The 23,728-nt window shown below is 38.9% G+C and overlaps 1 protein-coding gene across 1 annotated transcript in view; it reads right to left on the minus strand.

Moving 5' to 3' along the window:
- Window positions 1-23,728, minus strand: part of LOC145996144 (uncharacterized) — a 56,892-nt gene that overhangs the window by 26,731 nt on the left and 6,433 nt on the right. Inside the window, exons 2-5 of the mRNA XM_083132480.1 lie at window positions 20,097-20,321; window positions 14,171-14,276; window positions 11,737-11,858; window positions 606-730 (exon numbers count right to left, since the gene is read on the minus strand). Coding sequence (XP_082988606.1) covers window positions 606-730; window positions 11,737-11,858; window positions 14,171-14,276; window positions 20,097-20,321 — 578 coding nt within the window. The remainder of the gene's footprint in view (window positions 1-605; window positions 731-11,736; window positions 11,859-14,170; window positions 14,277-20,096; window positions 20,322-23,728) is intronic.

Consider the following 23,728-nt stretch of genomic DNA (forward strand, 5'->3'; position numbering starts at 1 on the left):
TAACATTATAGGGCTCCGTATACATGAAAAAATTATTCCGTGCATAATACGCACCACAGTTTTTGGGTGCAAAAATTTCGGAAAAAAGTGCGCATTATACATGAGTAAATACGGTATATGTGCTTATATACACGGTTTTCCACATGAAATGAACTATTGAAATAATGTAAAGACAGCAAGTGTGTGTATTACAAGAAAGAAAGAAAGGAAGTTAGGGTCCCCAACGGTTCATAGTATCAAGAAAATTCTCCCATCTGTCCCCTAGAAACAGACACCTCTTCACTTGGCCGTACTACACCAAACATCTGCTCCGTTCCCTTCCTATTTATAGGCCCCGCTAATGACCTAACCTGTTAGGCTGTCCAGCAACACACTCGCCTACCCCAACATCCAAGAATTCAAAAGGAGTCATTTCAAACATACAGGAATACATACACATACACAAAAGTTGCACAACATTAATATAAATGCCACTAACATCACCAAAACACATGAAACTAAAAACTGGCCAGTCTAATTACATTAATTAATAAACATATAACATAAAAAGGATCCAGTAATGATCGCAAACGTTACACGCACTAAGATTCAAAGGTGGAACTTACCAGCTTTTCTCTTGGTGGGCATCTTCCTGCTTGAGCTGAGAGAACTGAATATCTCATTATTTCGAACACGCTTTGTTATTGGCTTCTCTGGAGACTGAGGTGATTCCTCCAATGACCTCTTCCCTCTGGAAAATTAGAAAAAAATATTGTTTCATATTTACCAGGTGTTGATGGAGTAAAGTCAGCTAAGAGAAAATGTATACTTTGGTTATTTGTGGAAAATACAATGCCTGTTCAAAAAGAAAACAAACTCTTTTTGTAAAGTTTGTGTATAAATTCATTGAAGACAACTGACAGAGGTGATGCCTAGCGGTCCCCTTAGTTATTAACTTTGCCCAGTTTCAAAGCTGTTGCTAACTGCAGTTATGCAATAGATCGTGTTGAGTGCCCGCAGCGATTTTGAGTTACACTACCATGAAGGAACTGGAAGAGCAGCGAGTATGTGTGAAATTCTGTGTGATATTGCAGAAAACTTTCAAAGAGATGTATGACATGTTGCATGAAGCCTATGGCGAGGAATGTTTCAGTCAAACACATTGTTATGAATGGTTCATAGGGTGGCCACTCTAGGACCATGATAAAATTCAAGTATAATTCCCGGTTTTCAAGGCGAATTTTCCAAAAATTCAAGGGTACAAGCAGACGTTTTCTCTACTTCAATATTGCTTTTCAACCCACACACATATACAAACACAAATGTATTAACAATATATAGGGTCTCTGTGATTCCAATGTATCCAAAAATTCTAATTCAATTCAATTAAGCAGTGTACATGTACGAGGGTCGTTCAAGGAAAAAATTTCCCTATGTTGCAATAAAAAATATTTCTTAAGCTACAGACAAAAATCAAGTTGCACCAAGTAGAATGGTCCTTTCTCACTTTTCAACATAATTTCCAAGGCGGCACAAGCATGTATCCCATCATTGCACAAGTTTCTGAAAGCCATCTGCCAAAATATTCGGGGTCCAGGGAACGAAGAACACTTTTTGTGTGGGGTGAGGTAACCTTTCCCATTTCATTTCTCGAAGTTTATCCTGTGTTAGTGATGTCGAATGGGGACGAGCATTGTCATCCAAAAGAATGACACCAGCAGAAAGGAGTCCAGGACGTTTGCGGCAAATTGCTTTCTTCACTTTCTCCAGTGTTTGTCAATAACGTGCAGCATTGACTGTTTCCCCTTTCTTCAAAAAAATCTGTGAGTAATACTCCAAACCGCCAAAACAGTTGTTCCGCTATGACTCGCTACTCCTTATGGCCAGGGCACGTTTTTCACTGCATGACTCACGCTAATCACGTGCCGCGCATGCGCAGTAGCCCGCACGAACATTGCATTGTGTGGTAAATATAGAGGAAAGACGAAAGAACACATTGTTAGTTTCATTTCATTTATCGGACTCGTACTTTCAAAAAGAAAAAAAAAAAAAACCTTTTTCCTTGTACGACCCTCATATTAAAAATATTGAAATTAAGGTGCGTGTAAAGTTTAAATTTTCCATTTCACATATTCGTATATCTACGAACACAAGTCACAATTGCTACGGGATATATTCGTTACACTAAAAATTGTTAATTCTATAAGAAATTCAAATTTAAATCAACTTCAAGATATCTTATCTTGCAATAATCTTCCATCTGTCAGATAGATTGTTCTACAAAGGGCACTAACAAAGTAAACGCATTGAGCGAATTCTATGCAGCTTCAGTTTCTTTTCCTTCCCCGATAAAAATTGAAACTCAACTATGAAAAACTTGCTTCAGGGCATTCTTAATTATATGTATAAATTCAATGGGACTTGGAATAATAGAAGTTGCAAATTTTCACGTCTACAGAGAAACATTCCAGAATGCATCGAAAATTGTCAGTGCCAATAATTCACGTATAATTCCCAGAATTCAAGGACATCCCAGTGAGTACCCACCCTGGGTTCACATCGGGTCAAACCTCCATCCCAGACAATGCAAAATCTGGTAGCCCATCCACCTCTACCGACATCAATCACGTGGACAGTGTGTGGGAAATCACGCATGCAACCATCGTCTCACCGCACATGAAGTTGCAGCATTCTGCGTTAACGTCGTGCAACGATTACGAGAAATAGGCCACAGATGTGGCAGAAAAAGTCCTGGATGGTTCAACATGATAATACACATGCTCATGCCTCACTCTTTGAGTTTTTGGCAAAGCACCAGCCAACTGTTGTCGCACAACCACCAGACTTCTTCCTCTTTCCCAAGTTGAAAAACTGGAGTTCCAGCAGGCGTTCCAGGACTAAAAGAAATGCTGAGAGTGGTGTGTGCACAGTGTAGGGAAGTATGTTGAAGGAGACAGATCCAAATAGCTGCTGAATATTGCCATTTTCTCAATTTTGTAGAAGTTCGGTTTCATTTTGAACAGCCCTTGTAGATATTGCATGTACCTCAACAGGAATCTATTTTCTGAAAACAAAAACATGATACTACATCAAGATGGCTTCTATAAGTAAGCCTAAAATAATTACCAGGAGCCACATTTCAAAAATTTCTGTAGCTGTTTATATTTAAAATTATCATGGATTTTCTTAACTATTACCTGTACGATGTTAAAAGAATATAGCTGAGCTCATATCGATGTATCAATATTGGAAACCAAAATCTTCCAGAGTTCTGGGATTTCATGGGTTGGAACTTTCATAGTCTAATTATTCTGGGACTATGCAAAATTCAAAGCTTTCATTTATTTTGCATCAGTATTAAATAAAAAATGGACTTTAATATTCTGATGTAATTCCTGAATGTATTACAGCAAAATTCTCGTAAATGGATGCATATGATTGCAGTGGAATACTAACATATTTATTTATTTATTGAGAAAATTCCAGATACAGCACTGGTGGCCATTTTACACTGAAATTGTCAACAACGAAAATGCAATAATAATAATAAGCAAAAATATATTAAAAAATAATAATTAAAAGTAACTAACACAAAGAGAAAGCATATAGACAAAAAATGAGCAATAGATGGCACTATTTGATATTATTTACAAACATTTCTTCTAATAGAAGACCGAAAAGAAAACTCGGAGGAAAATATATCGATTCTTGATGGGAGGTCATTGTATTGTGTGGCAAGTCTGTAAAAGAGAGATCTTTTTTTTGAATTTGTAGTCTAGGTTTCTTTGTATAAAATAATCTTGTGTTGCAGCAGATTTTGCCATTCACAATTTTGTATAAATAACTGAAATCATTCTGCAAAAGTCACTGATAAGAAGTTTGTAGGTTTAGAAAAGACAAGAGATGCGGAGATGAAACATTGCGTAATGAGGGAACCCTATCGAACTATAGCTAGGAAGAAGTGAAAAACTGAATCGATTCTAGAAAGTTGAGTGGAACACACCATGGACTAGACAGGAGAGCAGTATTCTATTATTGGGGAAAAGAATGATTTGAAATATAAGGTAAGGGCTGAGATGTCAGTAATATGATGATGTTATATGTTCTTCAAATGTGAGTTTTTGGTCAAAAACAATGGCTAGGTCTTTGTGAAAGGATACTGCTTGGATGTTATTGCCAGACACGGAATAAGATGACTTTAACAGGTTCTTATTGAGGGAGATGGTGAGAGTAGTACACTTTTCAGGGTGTAATTTAAGGTCCCATGTTAGACACCAGAAAGTAAATGTTGTTATGTCATTCTGAAGAAGATGAGTATTGTCGGAAGTGGAGATTTCTCTGAAAATTTTACAGTCATCTGCGAAAAGAAGGTAATTGCTAGAGGGAGCTGTGAGATGGTCGGCATGGTTGTCGACGAATAGTATGAATAAGGGAGGTCCTAGAACACTACCCTATGGAACTCCAGAGAGGGCAGGAAGAAAGTTAGATATGGTTCCTGGAAGAACGACACGTTGTTGGCAATTGCTAAGGTAATCTGCGAGAATTAACATGAATGTTGAATCTATTGCATAATTTGTGAATCAGAAGACGGTGACTAACAGTATAAAAGGTTTTGGCCAGATCAAAGTATATTACATCTAATTGTGAATTATTAGAAATACATTTCATAGCATGCGAGATAAAATCAGACAGGTTTGTAAGACAGGAGCTACCGGGAAGAAAACCATGTTGGTTTGAGCTTAAGTAAGGAGAAACAAATTTATACAGTCTGTCCTTGATTATTTTTTCACAGATGATGGACAGAGGAGAGAGTAAGGAGATTGGTTGGTACGAAGAAACAATATTTTTGTTGCCACTTTTGTAAATCGGTGTGATGTTTGCTTGTTTCCAAGCTTGAGGAAAGACACCTTCCGAGAAACATCTGTTCAAGAGAATGGAGAGGGGATAACACAAGGATTGCACTGTTTTCCTGAGGAACACTGTGTTGATACTGTCCGGACCTAGGGCATGGTGAACTGAAGGAGACAATAGATTTTTCACCTTGTCGGGTGTAGTGGCAAGCATCGTTAGGTAGGAGGAACAGACTGGCCTTACGTTTGGCAATGCTGCAAGGGAGGACGGTGGGCGGAAGTTACTGAGAAAATAAGCGTTGAAGAGTTCTGCCCTTTGGCCACCTTTCGCACTTTCACTATCATATGTAATTTCAGCTGGAATCCTACTATTATTTTTTCTTGAGTTTATTACGTACATTAAAAAAGCTTTTTGGGTTTTCCGGGATTGTTACAGTGATATTGTCTATATGTTCCTTGTATTTTTTTCGAAGAAGATACTTTGAGTGCCGTCGCAGAGCAGCGAAGGTGTTGTGCATGTGTTCACTCGGGAAATCCTTTCAAAGTTGCCATGCTCGTGTCTTTCCCTGTAGGCATGAGGTCCGTCACCACTGCTTGAATGACAGCTGCAAATATGTCAGCTGCGTCGTCGAGGGTTCCATCTTCCAAAAAGCCCCAGGGGAAGGAGTCGAGGGAAAGTCTTATCTCCTCCCATGGTGCTAGGTTCCACAGGTAGCGCTTCTTCTGGATCTGGGGTCGATGTCCTCTTCTAGAGGGTGGGGGGGGGATGGAAATAGACACGTCCGGACTATCGTGGTCAGAGCTCAGGAGGTTCTTGCGTGGCATAATACTAATTTCGTTCAGGGTGGACAGAACGTAGTCCAGGTTGCTGTCCTTTCTGGTGTTGAACAAATTGTGCTGTTTTAGGTTCAAGCCACAAATCAAAGTTTCAATAAACCACTTATCGTTCGCACAATTTGCTGTTCCATTCTCAGGGTCTTGCCAGTCAATAGAGCGGTTGAAGTCGCCGAAAAGGGCAACTGCTACAAGGAGAGAATTTCGACATTCTTCCAGGAGGAACAATGGACTGTTTCCATGCGGTCTGTAGAAAGAGACAAAGAGAAGATTTTTTTGAACCGGTCACTGAAACCTCGACCCACAATATCTCACAATTCCGTTGCAGGTCATGACGTATTTTGCTTGGCCATTTTGCATCACAGATCATAACACCTCCACCATGAGTCGCACGATCGTTTCGATATATAGTGAAATGACTTGCAAATGGCAGATCACTGTCACGAACATTTTCCGTTAGCCACGTCTCGGTAAATATTAAACAGCCATATGCCATGAGTTCACATGCAAATGTAGCACAGTCAGCAAGCTTATTCTTAACCTTTTGGATCCCAAGCGTCTCGATCGAGATACCCAAATGTAAGCCTCACTGTCCCAAGCGTCTCGATCGAGATGCTGTGTCAAGGTCGTAGTTTTTACGTTATAACTTTTCTATTTTTGGCTAGAATTTCGATTTTTTTATATATTGTTCCTAACACATGTATTTCACAGAAATGTTTTTTTGCATATTTTTTTTTTGTCTTCATGAAAATGGAGGGGGGAAAGGCAGGAAAAGGGTCTTCTTTTTTGCGTCTCTTTTCAAGGTCAAATTTTTGCCGACAAAAGAACACCTGCTTTCTTGTTCTAAAGCAATGCTTTTTCACTCCCGCCTGTGAACTGCTTTCGAAGGAAGCTTGTTTATCAGTATCCGATGTCAAAATGAAAGTTTTCCGTGGGGGGGAGGGGGAAGACTGGTTGCTGAATCTGCGTTGCGAGAATGGAATTTCGAAGCACGCTGAAGGAAACCTTTGTTTTTTTTAGCACAAGTTGCGACAGGGGTTACCCTGCATTGTCTAAAAATAGAATTTCAAGCAGCTGCAAGAATCGGTGCTCATTTTTCACTGCATTCTAGCTTGTCGTCCATGAATATTGTGCGTAGGTGTCGTTTTGTGCCCAAGTGCGAGGACATTTTTTGGGTGAAGTGACAATTTTTTAAAATAATTTTTGGGGGGTTTCTTCCTTCCCCCTCCATATATACGCCAAATTTGCATAAATTTGTGCATTTTGACATTTTTTTTTCGGGGGGCAGGGGGAAATACCATTTTTTTAAGAAAAGTATTTTTGAGGGGATTTCCCCCTTTTCCCCCTCCATATGTACGCCGAATGTGCATAAATTATATATCCTCTGAATCTGTGATTCATTCTGCGTACAACGGTATATCTTTCATATCTCTAGGGCATTTAGTTTCTGAGGTATAGTCACTTCAAGGTACCGCTGCATTTTGAAGCTTGAATCAGTGGCCATTCCTTTTGGGGGTACAACTCAAGTTACATTGGTCATACGACAATGATGCAAATATTTTTCTGTTTCTTACATGCCAGCGATAATTTCTATGTGCATTTTGAACTTTTCATATCCTTTTTTTCTGGGGGGCAGGGGGGGATCGAAACCCCATTTTTTAAAAAAAAAAGTATTTTCAGGGGATTTCCGCCCTTTCCCCTCCATATATACGCCGAATGTGCATAAATTATATATCATCTAAATCTGTGATTCATTCTGCGTACAACGGTATATCTTTCATATCTCTAGGGCATTTAGTTTCTGAGCTATAGTCATTTGAAGGTACCGTTGCATTTTGAAGCTTGAATCAGTGGCATGCCGACCATTCCTTTTGGGGGTACAACTCAAGTTACATTGGTCATATGATAATAATGCAAATATTTTTGTGTTCCTTACATGTCAGCGATCATTTCCATGTGCATGTCGACACTGTCATGTACTTTTTTCTTGGGGGGAGTGTGGGGGAACCTAATTTGTTTTTCCGAAATTTTGGAATTTTGAGAGTTAGCCCCCTCCCCCCGCCACATATATGCCGAATTTGCATAAATTTCATATAGTCTGAATCTCTGGTTCATTCCGCGTACAACGGTATATCACTCATCTCTCTAGGGCAATTAGTCTCCGATCTACACTCATTTAATTGAAACTCTGCATTTTGCTCAAAATCGGCTCGGGACAGAGAGGCTTACATGTGAAAAAGGCCTTGGGTCTCAAAAGGTTAATGCTCTGTGTATTTTGGTAATGCACAGAGAAATTTGGCATCGTTTTCACAGGTCCCAGATATACTTACGTCCCTACATATCAAAGCCATGCAGAGGAGGTGAAAGTACCAGACTGGGGTCCCCTTACCGGTAGAGCGCTGTTCCCTAATATTGATAATAGCCAATATTTTGAACAATCTTTAATTGTTACAGTTTTCGGCAATTGTATACAATTATCAGTCAGAATGTGGAAAAGTACTGTAATTGGTTCAAAGCATCGGCTCAGCTCAATAAAAGATTATAGTCACACCGAAACACAAGCAGAATAGAAGCAAATAGAAAGCCTCAAAGAGTTATCAACACTCTATCCCTATCCTCAGGATGCAAGAAAGAAACAGAACTGACAAGGGAAAAAATGCGTAAATAAACACACAATAAAATAGCTTCACTGAATCTACAGGATGTCAACAATTTTGTAAAAACAAACTTCCTTCACTTTTCCAGGTTTTCCAGAAAAAGAACCAAAATTTTCCACACCCAGTACGCCGTACTTAAACATGTGTCTAACAAGATCATTACATTTTAGCAAAACATCGAACTTAGAATCCCACTTAATCAATTTTTAGAATATTTATTTCACATTAAAAGTAATAACAAAACGGAAACTGAACAGCAAATGACTGTTGGATCAGGGGCAAGCTTTTATGTAACTAATGGTAAACAAAGAATTTTTTTTTTGTAAAAATCATAACTATAGCATAAATAATACATAATTATAACACAACTTAATAACATATGAGGGCAAATCGAAAAGTCTATGCCCCTATTTTTTCTAAGCCAAAATATTAGTGTGATTGCAAAACCAAGATATACATTCAATGCAATAGGTTTTTCTTGGAACGGTCCCAGCTGCTCCGCGGCATGGCACTGCTGTCAGTTTACAAAGATGGCTGTAGTACTCAACATGTCCACGACGTATGAACAGCAAAGTGTTATTCATTTATGGAGCAAGGGACAAACGCCCATAGAGATCCACAGGGAAATGCAGCTGATGTATCTCGCTTTGAGACGAGTGCAGTGGTGGTGTTGAGAGTTCGAAAATGGCCGAGAAGACCTTCATGACAATGAACGGTCAGGGCGTCCTCGCTCACAACGGAAAACATTGTCCGTGTGGCAAACTGGACCATCTGCAGATTTCAGTCATTCGAATGGGAGATTCTGGAGCATGCACCGTATAATCCAGACATCGCCCCCAGTAAGCGAACACCGCAGTGGTTCCACGATCAACCGGCCGAATTCTACAGATGCGGCATCTTCAAACTAGTGATGCGATGGGACAAATACCTGAACTGCTGTGGTGACTATGTAGAAAAATAGTGCAAGGTACATAGAACAATTCCTATATTTTGATTTCCCTGCATGTTTATTATTTTGCCCTCATATGTATTAATCCTGATATCAACCAAACAAAATGCACACAATTGCAACAGGAAAGTGGTAAATGCCAAAAGTTCCAGTACATTTCTCCATGAAAATAGTTTAAAATATGATCCTTCTAGTTCTATTTGACCTTCTTTCTTTGTATCTAAAGATATCTGTTTGGCAGTTACGCGGAGATAGGTAACTAACTCTGATAAACTTACTTTTCATTTTTCCACGTAAATTTCTTTCGCAATCGATTTCGCCACCCATCTGGTGGCTTCGTTAGGCATGTACTGTCTTGCTGCGGGCATCGTGGTTCCTTCTTCTTCCGCTTGTGCTCGTGGCAGCGCTAGTTGACATAGTCCTTTCACTTTCTGCTATTCCCGTGCGGGCATAGTGCTTCCTTCTTTTACCACGCAACGGGGTTTTGGCACTGTAAGTGGCGGTTCCCGCTCTTGTCTGCTTTCATGGAGCGGCGGTTCCCGCTCTTGTCTGCTTTCGTGGAGCGGCACTTGTTCGCATGTGCAGGCAGGTTTTTTTTGCAAACGCTTGAGGTCCGTGCTTGGTTTCTTGTCGTGGGGGAGGAGCAGGTTGGGTGGGTGCGCATATTTCTGATAGCGGGAACCCAGGTTTTATTGAGGGCCCCGGGGTTAGTGTTGAGGTCGGCGGGCATGGTCACTATTGCATAAGTTTCCTTTGAAAACCTTTCCAAATGTGGGTTTTGCTTGCATGACTATTTTGGCTGAGTCTATGCTATGGTTTTCGTCTATGAGGTGGCAGGAAAGGCCTGTTCTCCTTCCATGTCTGTGGTCAGCATCATGCTCCTTGAGCCTATCATCAAGCCTGCACTTTCTCATACCTACGTACTTGCCTCCACATGTGTAGGTGATCATGTAGACGACACTTCTTACATTGGGGTCGGTGTAATATCATTTGAAATGGGTTAGGTGGGAGGCTATGGAAGGAGGGGATTGGTCTGCTATCTTGAAATTGTGCCTGGTTAGAACTTTTTGAATTTCCTTGGTTAGGCCAGGATGTCGAGGGAGGCCGATTCATTTTTCTTTCGTCGGACAACTACTTCCAGTGTACTTCCACAAAAATGCTGATTTCTCAAGAAACACAGTAAATTTCCCTGACTTTTCCAGAAAAAAGTAAATTCCCTGACTTTTCCAGAAAAAAGTAAATTCCCAGACTTTTCCAGAAAAAAGTAAATTCCCTGACTTTTCCAGAAAAAGTAAATTCCCTGACTTTTCCAGAAAAAAGTAAATTCCCTGACTTTTCCAGAAAAAAGTAAATTCCCTGACTTTTCCAGAAAAAAGTAAATTCCCTGACTTTTCCAGAAAAAAGTAAATTCCCTGACTTTTCCAGAAAAAAGTAAATTCCCTGACTTTTCCAGAAAAAAGTAAATTCCCAGACTTTTTCAGAAAAAGTAAATTCCCTGACTTTTCCAGAAAAAAGTAAATTCCCTGACTTTTCCAGAAAAAAGTAAATTCCCAGACTTTTTCAGAAAAAAGTAAATTCCCTGACTTTTCCAGAAAAAAGTAAATTCCCAGACTTTTTCAGAAAAAAGTAAATTCCCTGACTTTTCCAGAAAAAAGTAAATTCCCAGACTTTTCCAGAAAAAAGTAAATTCCCTGACTTTTCCAGAAAAAAGTAAATTCCCTGACTTTTCCAGAAAAAAGTAAATTCCCTGACTTTTCCAGAAAAAGTAAATTCCCTGACTTTTCCAGAAAAAAGTAAATTCCCTGACTTTTCCAGAAAAAAGTAAATTCCCAGACTTTTTCAGAAAAAAGTAAATTCCCTGACTTTTCCAGAAAAAAGTAAATTCCCTGACTTTTCCAGAAAAAAGTAAATTCCCTGACTTTTCCAGAAAAAAGTAAATTCCCTGACTTTTCCAGAAAAAAGTAAAATTCCCTGACTTTTCCAGAAAAAAGTAAATTCCCTGACTTTTCCAGAAAAAAGTAAATTCCCTGACTTTTCCAGAAAAAAGTAAATTCCCTGACTTTTCCAGAAAAAAGTAAATTCCCAGACTTTTTCAGAAAAAAGTAAATTCCCTGACTTTTCCAGAAAAAAGTAAATTCCCAGACTTTTCCAGAAAAAAGTAAATTCCCTGACTTTTCCAGAAAAAAGTAAATTCCCTGACTTTTCCAGAAAAAAGTAAATTCCCTGACTTTTCCAGAAAAAAGTAAATTCCCTGACTTTTCCAGAAAAAGTAAATTCCCTGACTTTTCCAGAAGAAAGTAAATTCCCAGACTTTTTCAGAAAAAGTAAATTCCCTGACTTTTCCAGAAAAAGTAAATTCCCTGACTTTTCCTGACTGGTAGACACCCTGATCTACTTTCTAGTACTACCCTTCACTTGATTACAGAATGACACACTGACAATCTGCAAAGACATTTAAACAACTTACTGTGTAACTGTTTCAAGAATGGCACCATTGGGTACAAGTATAGGCTCCGGGCTGAACTTCTGATATGCCAACTGATTGCATTGCCTCTTTGGAATGCTGTCTGAGGTTTCTTCTTCATCCTCCTGCAAAAGTAAACAAAATATCCCAATGTAATTCGAACAGTATTTAAAGAATAACATATTTATGTTGAATAAAAGATCAAGATTTTGGTACAAAAATTGGACTAACTTTGACATCAAAAGGAGTGCATGAAATGGCATTTCGGTGATTTTGACATCGAAAGCGGTGCATGAAATGGCATTTCGGTGATTCTGACACTAAAAGCGGTGCATGAAATGGCATTTCGGTGATTTTGACATCAAAAGCAGTGCATGAAATGGCATTTTGGTGATTCTGACATTGAAAGTGGTGCATGAAATGGCATTTTGGTGATTCTGACATCGAAAGCAGTGCATGAAATGGCATTTCGGTGATTTTGACATCCAAAGCGGTGCATGAAATGGCATTTTGGTGATTCTGACATCGAAAGCGGTGCATGAAATGGCATTTCGGTGATTCTGACATCGAAAGCGGTGCATGAAAAGGCATTTCGGTGATTCTGACACCAAAAGCGGTGCATGAAATGGCATTTCGGTGATTCTGACACCAAAAGTGGTGCATGAAATGGCATTTCGGTGATTGTGACACCAAAAGCGGTGCATGAAATGGCATTTCGGTGATTGTGACATCAAAAGCGGTGCATGAAATGGCATTTCCGTGATTCTGACATCAAAAGCAGTGCATGAAATGGCATTTCTATGATTGTGACATCAAAAGCGGTGCATGAAATGGCATTTCGGTGATTGTGACATCAAAAGCGGTGCATGAAATGGCATTTCTATGATTGTGACATCAAAAGCGGTGCAAGAAATGGCATTTCGGTGATTCTGACATCAAAAGCAGTGCATGAAATGGCATTTCGGTGATTCTGACATCAAAAGCAGTGCATGAAATTGCATTTCGGTATTAAAATGGTGAATATAACTTGTCTTTGATTTTAAAAACTACACTTCTTACACAAACTAAAGATTTCCCTTCTAATGGTACATTTACGTAGTTGCAGTGTAAATTAATTTTGCTTGTCAAATATTTAAATGAATTTTGCTTCTCAAATATTTACAGCAGAATTAATCAATCTTACGTGATTTCCATAACTCACAAGATAAATCATACTGCAGAAAGTGTTGTGTTGGTATTGAGATAAATACCTGCCCTTTTATGGTGCTATTCCTTCCGCCCCTAACTTCTCCCATTTAGTCAACTGGAGTGCTGCTATTAACACAATAAAAACTCAGTCATTTAATTTAACTACTCTACCTCTGACTTGCCGCCCGTTGGTCAATGGGTCCTACCCTCCAAGACCGAGGGTGAAATCTGGTACAGCTAACGTTTTAACGTCTCCATCGTGTCTCCAGGGGATTAGTCCTGGGACACAACCTTAACATGCAACATTATTATACAAGTGACTTGCAATTTGCCACTTTTTCGGTTTATTGTACCTATTTTCCACATTATACATGCCTTTTTCCCTCCATACGAGGAACATTCCGAAAGTAAGTTTCGTAATTTCTTTTCACAGGGAAGCTGTATTACAAAGTGAGAAAAACATTGCCATAACAAAAGACAATTTTTCCTGAATTAACGACGGGGGGAGTGAGAGCAGAGGAGCGATGGCACATTTGCAGAGTGCCGAAGAATACAGATAAGCAGCAGACCGATGTGCCAAAGCTCATTCGAGTGCAAACCAGTATGGCAGAAAGACATGTGCTGGAAACGTGGTCACTAATGGAAGTGCGGCACGCTATTGCCACACTCTAAGCAAACTAAAGTCCGCCATTCGACGCAAGAGACCACGGCTCTTGAGTCGAGGTTGTTCTTGGACAACAATGCAAGACCCCACACAGCAAGGGTCACTGCAGAACACATTTGTCGTCTGGGATGGAAGAGATTGAATCACCCGGCCTACAGCCCCGATCTTGCCCCATCAGACTTCAACCATTTTCCTGCGTTGAAGTCAGCGCTATCAGGATGTCACTTCGAAAGCAACGAAGAGGTGCAACTGGCTGTGAAGAACTTCCTTAAATCGCTGGGCACAGATTTTTACCAGGAGAGTTTCTTCAAATTGATTTCACAGTACGACAAATGAATCAATGTCAGTGGCGACTATGTGGAAAAATAGCCAAAAGATTGTATTTTGTTATGACATTGTTTTCTTCTGTCTGTAATAAAGCTTCCCTGTGAAAAAAAATGATGAAACTTACATTCGGAACGTCCCTCATATTTTAACCAAAATAGATGCCTTAACTTCTGGGCTCTAGTTATAGGGGACAATCAGGGGCAAAGAGTGAGTTATACATGCTGTAGTAATATGGTAGTTATGTAAAAATAAAAATACCTTTGCGTGCATTCGTTTCCTGGAGATTTCTTGAAGAACACTAAGCACAGTGGGTATCTGAGGCTCATCTTTTGGAAGTGGTTCCCTCACTGTATGCAAAATATGCCTGAAATGAAATAAAAATCAATAATAGAATTTCCACATTGTAAGAAAAAGACAAGCAACTGGTGCTGTAACAAGATAAAAACAGTCTGGTGCCATGGTCGAATTTTCCACTGTAAGACAGCAAAATGTGTCTTGTCCAGTGACACGATAAATTCAGGAACAATTCAAAGTTGTAAATTCCAAGGTCAAAACCTTACAAATACGAGGCATGTCCAGAAAGTAGTATTACCCATTTGGTAATAAAAACACAATGCAAGAGGTTAGACCATAATTGGAACTGGTTTTCTCTGCTAGATTCTGTGAAACAGCCAGAGCAAAAGTTTGGTCATGTGAAGATAATTTGCAAATTTGGCAAAGAAAAACTGTTTTTTTCTTTCTGTGGTTTCCGGACATTGGTTGTTACTGTTCACTGCTATATGAAAGAAAAACAGGGATGAGGTTCATTCATGTTCATTTAGGAATTTATCCAAAACTATGAGATTTGTACATTACAGATGTGAAATTCTTATTACTACCAATGTATTAAACGTTGGAAATATTTAGTTGAACAAAATATTTTTTATGAATGAATTCTGCGAATCTCATTTATTAACATACATATCTGAGTTCATTAAAAAGCTTGTGAAGTAAACCTTGATTCCATATTTGCTTTCAGCCATCAAATAATAACATAGAATTCAGCCACCAGTGAGCATATCCAAGAAAGACGAACCCTGTACATACTGATCTTCTTACTTTACAGTCCAAAGTTCTCAACCTCAAGTCACGTTCCTATCTCCTCTAACAATTGTGATACTACACCACAAGGCTCTTCATCTCTCTCTCCCCATGCACAGATCAAACTTCTTCTCCAACTCTTTCTCTGTATCGGCTGTAAGGCTGTGGAATCAGTTGCAAAAAAACACCAGAACTGTAAGTTCAGCTTTCAGCATGAGTATGCACCACTCTCTTTAGAGTATTTGTTAGACCTTCCTCTGTCAAGCAGACTGAATGTAAATTCATACCAGCATGAAGTTAATTTTAGAATACCTTGTAGTCAGTGGTACACTATTCTAGATGTTGTACTCTAGAATTTACATACTATAGTCAGTATGATATGACTTACAAGTATAAGGGTAATGTGTGTTTGGGTGCAAGTATGTGTGTATGTATGTGTCTAAGGATATGTAAAATGAACACGTACTTTGTGTTTAAAACATTAACCCTTAGATGTCGAGGCTGATTTTCCAGGTATTAGCACTAACTAATTCCGTATTCAGTTAGAAGAAGAAAAAAGGGAAAGTAACTATTCACGCCAGGACGTGAATCTCCAAAAGGTACCCACTTAATGCCTGGCGTTGATGTGGAAAAATTTCCGTCATACTATTCTATTGCGAAAAGTGTGTTTTGAAACACCAAAATTGAGAAAGAAGCAATGTTTTCAAAACCAATGAAAATAAATTGCAAAGAAAAGGAAAAAAAAAACAATTTTTCGGACATCCCCCCACCCCCCAAATAGTAACAATGAAATTAAACTTTACTAATTGTTAATTACATGCCTCTAGACTCATGTAGAACCAAGTTACGGTATGTTAAAAAAGTAGCATACTATGAGAAAAAGCTGCTTGTCACACTGGTGTCACGGCCTGTCCTTTAAGGGTTAATGCATCTTTTTTGTATATGATTGAGTGGAAGAAAAAGCTAAGTACAGTCTTAACTCGCCATTTCAAATAAGGCATTATTAAATTTAATAGACTGGAAGCATAAGTGTATGACGAGGGTGTACAAAAAACTTGTCTCCTGGTACAATAAGTGCCTCATTAACATTGGTACCTACATAAAAAAATAGCTAAAGGCATGTACTTTCAGAAAAAAAAAGTTTTTTTTTTTCTTTAAGGAACTTCTTTCACTATTTTATTATTACCAACATGTACTTTCTGGGCGTGCCTCATATGAGGATTGGGGCTAAGTCATGTTTCTCACAAGAACACAGAACCGGCACAAAAATTCAAAATATACAAATGGACGAGAACACTGTCTGGAACTGAACTATGTATAAACTATGTACATGTGTATCAGGGGTTGGTAGGGAGACACCAAAAAAATGATTAAAAAGTATTGATTTACATACATTAGTCACAAAACTACATTGGCAGCTCAAAAATAAAAGTCATAGCAACTATAATATTGTTGTGGACGCACTGGAGGAATACTTTGAGGGTTCATAGGATGCTTTGCGAGTGCCTGTTTTGTTTTTGTGCTGCCAATGTCACCCACCGTACAGACCATACTTTGGTGTTTCTGCACATATACTAGTCAACATTTCTTCAATGACTGTAATGTCAATGAATACATGCTCAAGTGATATTTTTCATACGATAAGCTCGCTTTTAAAAGAATCTGATGCAGAAACTAGTGCACTATGACACATGTGTCACTAGAACATTAGTTTAATATACAAGATGAGTGAAAAGTCAGGTTACGTAGAGATTTATAGTATCATCTTCAATGTGCACATTGAAAATCACTGCATTTGTGTACGCGACGTTTCCAGTTCTCCAGAACCTTTTGCAGAACGTCTGGCATAATCATGTCGGCACATTACACAGTGTGTTCCTTCAGATGCTGGAAGTTCTGAATCTTAACTGAGTAGACGAGAACCTTTAAATGACCCCAAAGGACAAAATCAGTTGCTCTGGAGACTGCGCTGGCCACTCAACAGGACCACGGTGACCGATCCATGCACCAGGACACAGGACATTCAACAGTTCAAAAACAATTAAGAAGACAAGGAAAACTTCCTGTGTAACGTGACTTTTGACTCACCCTGTATGACGAATCTCACAAGAACAAATTCAATTGTAAATATATATTAGAGCTGAGTCGATACCGATACTTGTATAATTCCAGTCCAAAATAACAAAGGCTAGTTACAGAGTCATGCTAACTCGTCACATCACTAGGCACGCATTTAGAAATATATAATTTGAGGAGCCAGTCCGAGCCAAGTGTCTCAAAAATATAATAATAAAATTGTTTCTATTTAATATGTTAATATAATTATTTGTAATGATATGAAAATTAATTAATTAGTACTTCATTTCTCTGAATGTGTATGGAGTATTGTTTCATGTAACCACAGACTAAGAAATGGAGGAAAGACAACGTTAATACTTATTTTGTTCTTTCTATCTTGACTAAAAAAATATTGCTATTACATAAATAGTAAAAAGACGCTATAAAATCAGAGATAAAACAGCAAATATTCATCATCTACAAGGGTTGTTCAAGGTTGACCGGGATTTTCGTACGTAAAAAATTAATGAATAGCCGCATCATGATGAAACGTGCGGGTGACGTGATGTATTTCTTCGCGAGTAACTAGCGCCCGGCATGACGTATTTCGCGCATGCGCAGCAGTTGCAGCGAACATGGCGGCAAGCAGTGTGTCTGTGGCTGTGGAGCAGCGGTGTGTAATCAAATTTCTCGTGAAGGAGAAAGTGAAACCAGATGAGATTTTCAGACGATTGCAAGCACAGTATGGTGAACAAACGATGTCGCGGACAAGAGTGTACGAATGGTGTCAGCAGTTTCGCGAAGGACGGGAGCTGGTGACAAATGAAGCGCATGGACACATTCGCCCGACTGCAGTCACACCAGTGAATATCGCACATGTTGAGCAAATGATTCTTGAGAACCGGCGAGTAACAGTGCGGGATATTGCTGCCGAGGTGAATATCAGTGTCGGGAGTGTTGAGACAATCATTCACGACCACTTCCGCTTCCGCAAAATCTGTGCCAGGTGGGTTCCCCGCCAGCTGACATTCGATCAGAAGTGGACACGCAGGACGGTCTGTCAACAGCTTCTGAATCGGTTTCGAGCAGAAGGTGATGAATTGTTGCAATCCATCATCACGTGTGATGAAACATGGTTGCACAATTCAACCCCAGAGACCAAAAGATGCAGCATGGAGAGTCGGCATAAAGGTTCCCCGCCCCCCAAGAAAAGCAAAATGCAGCCGCCCGCTGGAAAGATCATGGCAAGTGTCTTCTGGGACATGAAGGGCGTTATCCATGTGGATTTTCTGGACAAAGGGAGCACGATTAATGCCCAGTATTACTCCACATTGTTGAGTGGTACTGTACGAAAGTCCATTCGCAAGAAAAGACCTGGGATGTTGTCTTGAAATGTCATTCTTCTCCATGACAATGCCTGCCCTCACACGGCCAATGTGACAACAACAACTCTGGCTGACATGCGCTGGGAAGTTCTGCCCCATCCCCCCTACAGTCCGGATTTAGCCCCCAGTTATTATAATTTATTTGCACCCCTTAAAGACCATCTGGGAGGGAAGAAATTCACGACAGACGAAGCACTGCGGAGCGATGTCCTCCAGTGGCTACGACAACAACCAAGTTCTTTCTACGCCAAAGGAATTCGGGAGCTGCCAGAACGATGGCAACGGTGCCTCGGCGCGCATGGAGAATACTTTGAAAAACTGCCATAGTTTGGTGTTTCTTCTGCTACCTATTTCCTCTGCAGAAATAAAAGTCCCGGTCAACCTTGAACGACCCTGGTAGCTTACGTTTAGTCAAGACCACTAAACTTTGTGTAAAAACAACTGTCCTGGCGAGGAAATTAATGTGAAAGAAGTAAAGAAATTGAATATTTATTGAATAACAAAAAGAATGATGGTACGTCCATTTGATGAAAAGTAAAGTTTCTCATAAATATTTTATGTACATTATTGTAAGTAGTGATGTACATAAATATTTAGAGGGGCCTCTCCGATGGTGTTGCTGTCTCACCTTGTAATCAATAAATCGTGGGTTCGAAAATCAATGGAGGCACATAGTGGTTCGTGTCCCACTTTAAAATGTAGGTCCAGTCCCGGTTAGCTTATCTTTCTTAGTACTGTCATTCAAAGCAGTATGTTCCCAATCTAATCTTGGCGGAAATTATTGATTGATTCATTGATTTGCTACATTTTACTTTGCTTTTTGTGCCACTTTTGGCTAATTTGTAAAAATGGGGACGAGTGAAGATGTGATGAAATTGATGAATGGACACTCACAAACATCCATGCCCAGGCCATTATAAGAACCCTGGCGTCGTAACGAGATGTGCTAATTACTCGGCCACAGGGACCAGCTTTCGGCGGAAATAAATGGCTATCATTGGCTGATGCCGGCAGTCATGCGAAAGACAGAAGTGAAGAGGATAAGTATAAATTGATCATTCCACTTCCTGCTTGAACGTAGATATAACAAAGCTAATTTCACAGTGATATTCATCCCTCTTTTCCAAGAACTCCACGACTACCTGACCCTACATTAGTGTGGCGGGGGCTTAGAAACATCCACCTATTTACGACCACGATCCTCAAGCAAGAATTGGCAATGAATGGTTTATTTCCTACAGCGTTAACTAAGCAGTTACATGCCCTCATGGTCACGTTCGGGTTCAGCTTTCACTTGCCCATGCCTTTGATCTTGTCATCTGCTTCCAATGTTTCTAGGAAAATCTATGGAACTTCCTGTGCTGGTCTCACAATCTGTCACAAGGAAGGGTGAACGAATTTTTAAAAAGGACAACTGTTGAGATGAGCTGTTGCCTTTGCCTACTCTTCTAGCCACTGAAAATCTTTGGTAGCGGATGGTATCGGTGAAAGAAAATCAACAGATACTCACCGATGACAATACATCGGTATCGGCTCAGCTCTAAAAAAACACACACACACACACACACACACACACACACACACACACACACACACACACACACACACACGCACACGCACACACACACAATACCTACTTTCCAAAGTGTATAGAAAATTACCTTTCTGGAGGAGTTGAATTGGGAGGTGCAATACGAACTTTCACAGGCGTCCTCAGCTTTTGGGTATTGTGTGGATTCAATACAGGAACCTTCGATTTGTTTAATTTGACGAGTGGGTACTGCCCATGGCCAGAGTACTGAGCCTGGTGGGTTGGGGAAGAGTAGCTGCTTTGGTATTTGACGATTCTGCTTGCGAAGCCTGGACTATTGCAGTCAATAAACAAACTGCAAAATAAGGAAAAGGTACATCAGCACTGAATCATAAATTCAGAAAAATTGTTGACATGTTGCAGAAATAATATGACTGGCAATTCACAAATATGGTCTTCGGTTACTGTTCGAAATTGCACGCATGAAGAAGGAACATTACACTCTACATATTAAACTAACGAGCATAATGTTTATTACCAAATTTACCTTTAAACATTGGATTTATCATAATTTCTATGGAACAACTCTTGATATTTCATTTGTTTCCTTTTTTCATTTATGTACACATGGAGATATGACATACTTGAATTTCATTGCGTTCAAGTATTGTAGGTTCGTTCAATGATGTCTTAGGTCTCCCCGATGGTGAAGTGGTAGCGTCGTTGCCTTTTAATCAAGGGGTCCCGGGTCAATACCCGGTGGAGGCACATAGTGGTTCGGATCCCACTTTAAACTGTAGGTCCAGTCCCAATTAGCCTTACTGTACATAAAGTGGACTTAAAACACCAACTCAATCAATCAATCAAATTCAATGATTTTTTTCCCTAACACTGCAGTGGTCGTGTTTCACTGAAATATGAGCTCTAACAACTTGTTAGCAATAGATAAATTTCAAATAATGGCTGAACAAACATAGTAGCTGGACTGTTCCAGGAAGGAAGATTGGGAGCCACGGTCAAGTAGATCACTATTGTGATTTGCAGGACCAATAACAGGGTGGCCACTCTAGGACCATGATAAAATTCAAGTATAATTCACGGTTTTCAAGGCAAACTTTCCAAAAATTCAAAGGTACAAACAGTTGTTTTCTCTATTACAACTTTATGTATTACCCACCCTTCACCACCCACACACATACATTAACAATATAAACGGTTTGTGCGATTCCAATGTATTCAAAAAGTCTAATTCAATTCAACGGTATATATATTTAAAATATCTAATTCAAGGTACAGATTTTACATTTGCCATTTCACACACTCAGACTCGAAATACATCTACAAACACAAGTCGCAAATGGTATGGGATATATTAATCTATGAAAAATTGTTAATTGTATAAGAATTTCAAACTCAAATTTATCTAATAAACTTCAAGATATCTTATTTCAATAATCTTCCATCTGTCAGACAGATTGTTCTGCAATGGACACTAACAAAGTTCACGGAGTGAGATAATTCGGAGCTATTTTCCACGCAACTCTTTCTTACTTCCTCCCTCGATAAAAATAGATGCTAAACTGCGAAAAACTTGCCTCAGGTCATCAATAAATATGTATAAATTCAGTGTGGTTTGGATTAATAGAAGTTCCAATTTTTCATGTCTATGGAGAAAAATTCATTCAGAATTCATGCATGATTCCCGGAATTCAAGAAATTTCCGGTGAGTAGCCACCCTGAGTAAAATTGATTAGAGCATTGATGGTTGTTCTATTCCGGGCAAAATTGAAAGTACTTTCACAAAAGACGTAAAATTTTTATATCCCACATTCATATAAGGAGCACGATCTTTCCCCAAAAACGCAAATCCAACTATCTGTGTACAAAAATATATCAAAAGAGTGAAAGTAAAGCATAGTTTGTCCACAACACACTTGAAATGTAAATTCTCTATTTCTAGAAAATTGTATCTCCTTAAAATATCAATTTTTATAAATGATTGGAATTTGAACAAAACCAATTGGAATTAAGAAGAAAGATTTCAAAGTATTCTGAATCCAGTACAAAAATGCCAAGCCAGAGTTCTACTATGAAACTTGATTTTTCCAGAAAAAATAATGTAAATTTCCTGACTTGTCCAGGTTTTCCAGACTGGTATACACCTTGTCTAAAGAATATTTTCATGTACATATGAATGTCCCAGAGGTTACGAAATCTGAAACAAAAAATGGCAGGTTTTTTAATACTATTCTTCTTCTCAAAATTGATGTGCAAAACAAAGGACCATGTTTACTAATTGTGTCGAGAAGTGTGATATCTCATTAAAAATCAATAATTAACAACAACCATGCACATAAAATCATAGATGTACTCAGGGATAGAAAAATACAGGGTGCTCGGTTGTCATGGTGCCTGAAAAATTTCACCTGGCATGTTCATTGAACAATGAACAATTAAGTGTTTCTTATCTTCTTTCTCTTTTTTATGTATATTCATTCAGTGTCCAGTGATTTATATGTATGGAATGTGTGGGGGTAAAAACGTGCAGAACCTGCAACAGTTCTTCAATTCAAAGACAATTTTTGCAATTATATTTTGTTATTTAATCTGAAAAGAACGAAGAAAATTCTGTTGTACTATTATTCAATGTTGATGTTATTTTGTTTATTATTCATTACTATGGTGACTGTAAAAGATTGATTAATATACTCATGTGTTAAGTGACATTTGAAAAGTTATTTTATTTAATTATTGCAACAAACTGCTCCACACTGGGGACAGTTGCAAACCTCCCCCACACTTTAAAAATGGGAACTTTTACACCCACATGTGAAATTCGGGAACGTCCCGAGAGCTGAGCCAAATTCTCTGCATGGGTAGTTGTCGTAAGCAAGTCTTTGCGAGGGGAACCGTGACACACGCATACGGTTTCAAGAATGCTGTAGATACTAATTCTACAGCCGAATTTACAGTACTTAAGTGTTTATTGTGTAGTCCATCGTGTATTTGTATTATAAGCATTAAATCTGCATATATCGTCTTTATGTATCTGTTTCTTAACCAGACACCGTGCACAAACAGACAAATTTTGGATAATTCGGGTCAGGGTGGAGTGCAGCCAGGTAGTAAAAGTAGTATGGGGCTTTCTGGATACTGACACTCAACATGGCACCTTAATGTAATTATTGTTATTATATTTTTTTAATATTTCGTGTTTGCATGTGGAAATTTCCATTACCTTTTCTTAAAATAACACGAGCACATGTTTTTTTGTTTTTTTTTTAATATTTATGTATTTTCTATATCATGTGTATCATAAAATCAAAATAATAAACATGCCATTATAAAATTTTGGACTGTTGCTAAGTGAATTTTAAATCCACAGCATTATGGTTGAGTTGACCACACATTAGAATGTATAGTATAGTTACTCATGCTGTTACCAGTAGAGCCTTCTTTTCCAGGGCAAGAATTAATTAATTAATTCCCCCCACTTTTTGTACCTGCACCATGACCTCTTAATGCTAAATACTTATCTACCAAGAGCAAGTAAACTGTCCTTGTCCCTCCCGCAGTCTTGGCACCCAATCGCTGCTACTGAAACACTTCAATGTTTCAATGTGCAGGGGGTGGCTTTACCCTCACTGAATATTGTAAAACAGTGACAAAATGGGAAGATAATGAAGGCTATTTTTGAGCAATACAGAACCTTATTGCACACATACACATTATACCTACTAGTGTGTAAACCAACAATCTCTA

Source organism: Lepisma saccharinum, chromosome 12 (assembly GCF_977018435.1).
Source record: "Lepisma saccharinum chromosome 12, izLepSacc3.1, whole genome shotgun sequence".
Classification (NCBI taxonomy): Eukaryota; Metazoa; Arthropoda; class Insecta; order Zygentoma; family Lepismatidae; genus Lepisma; species Lepisma saccharinum.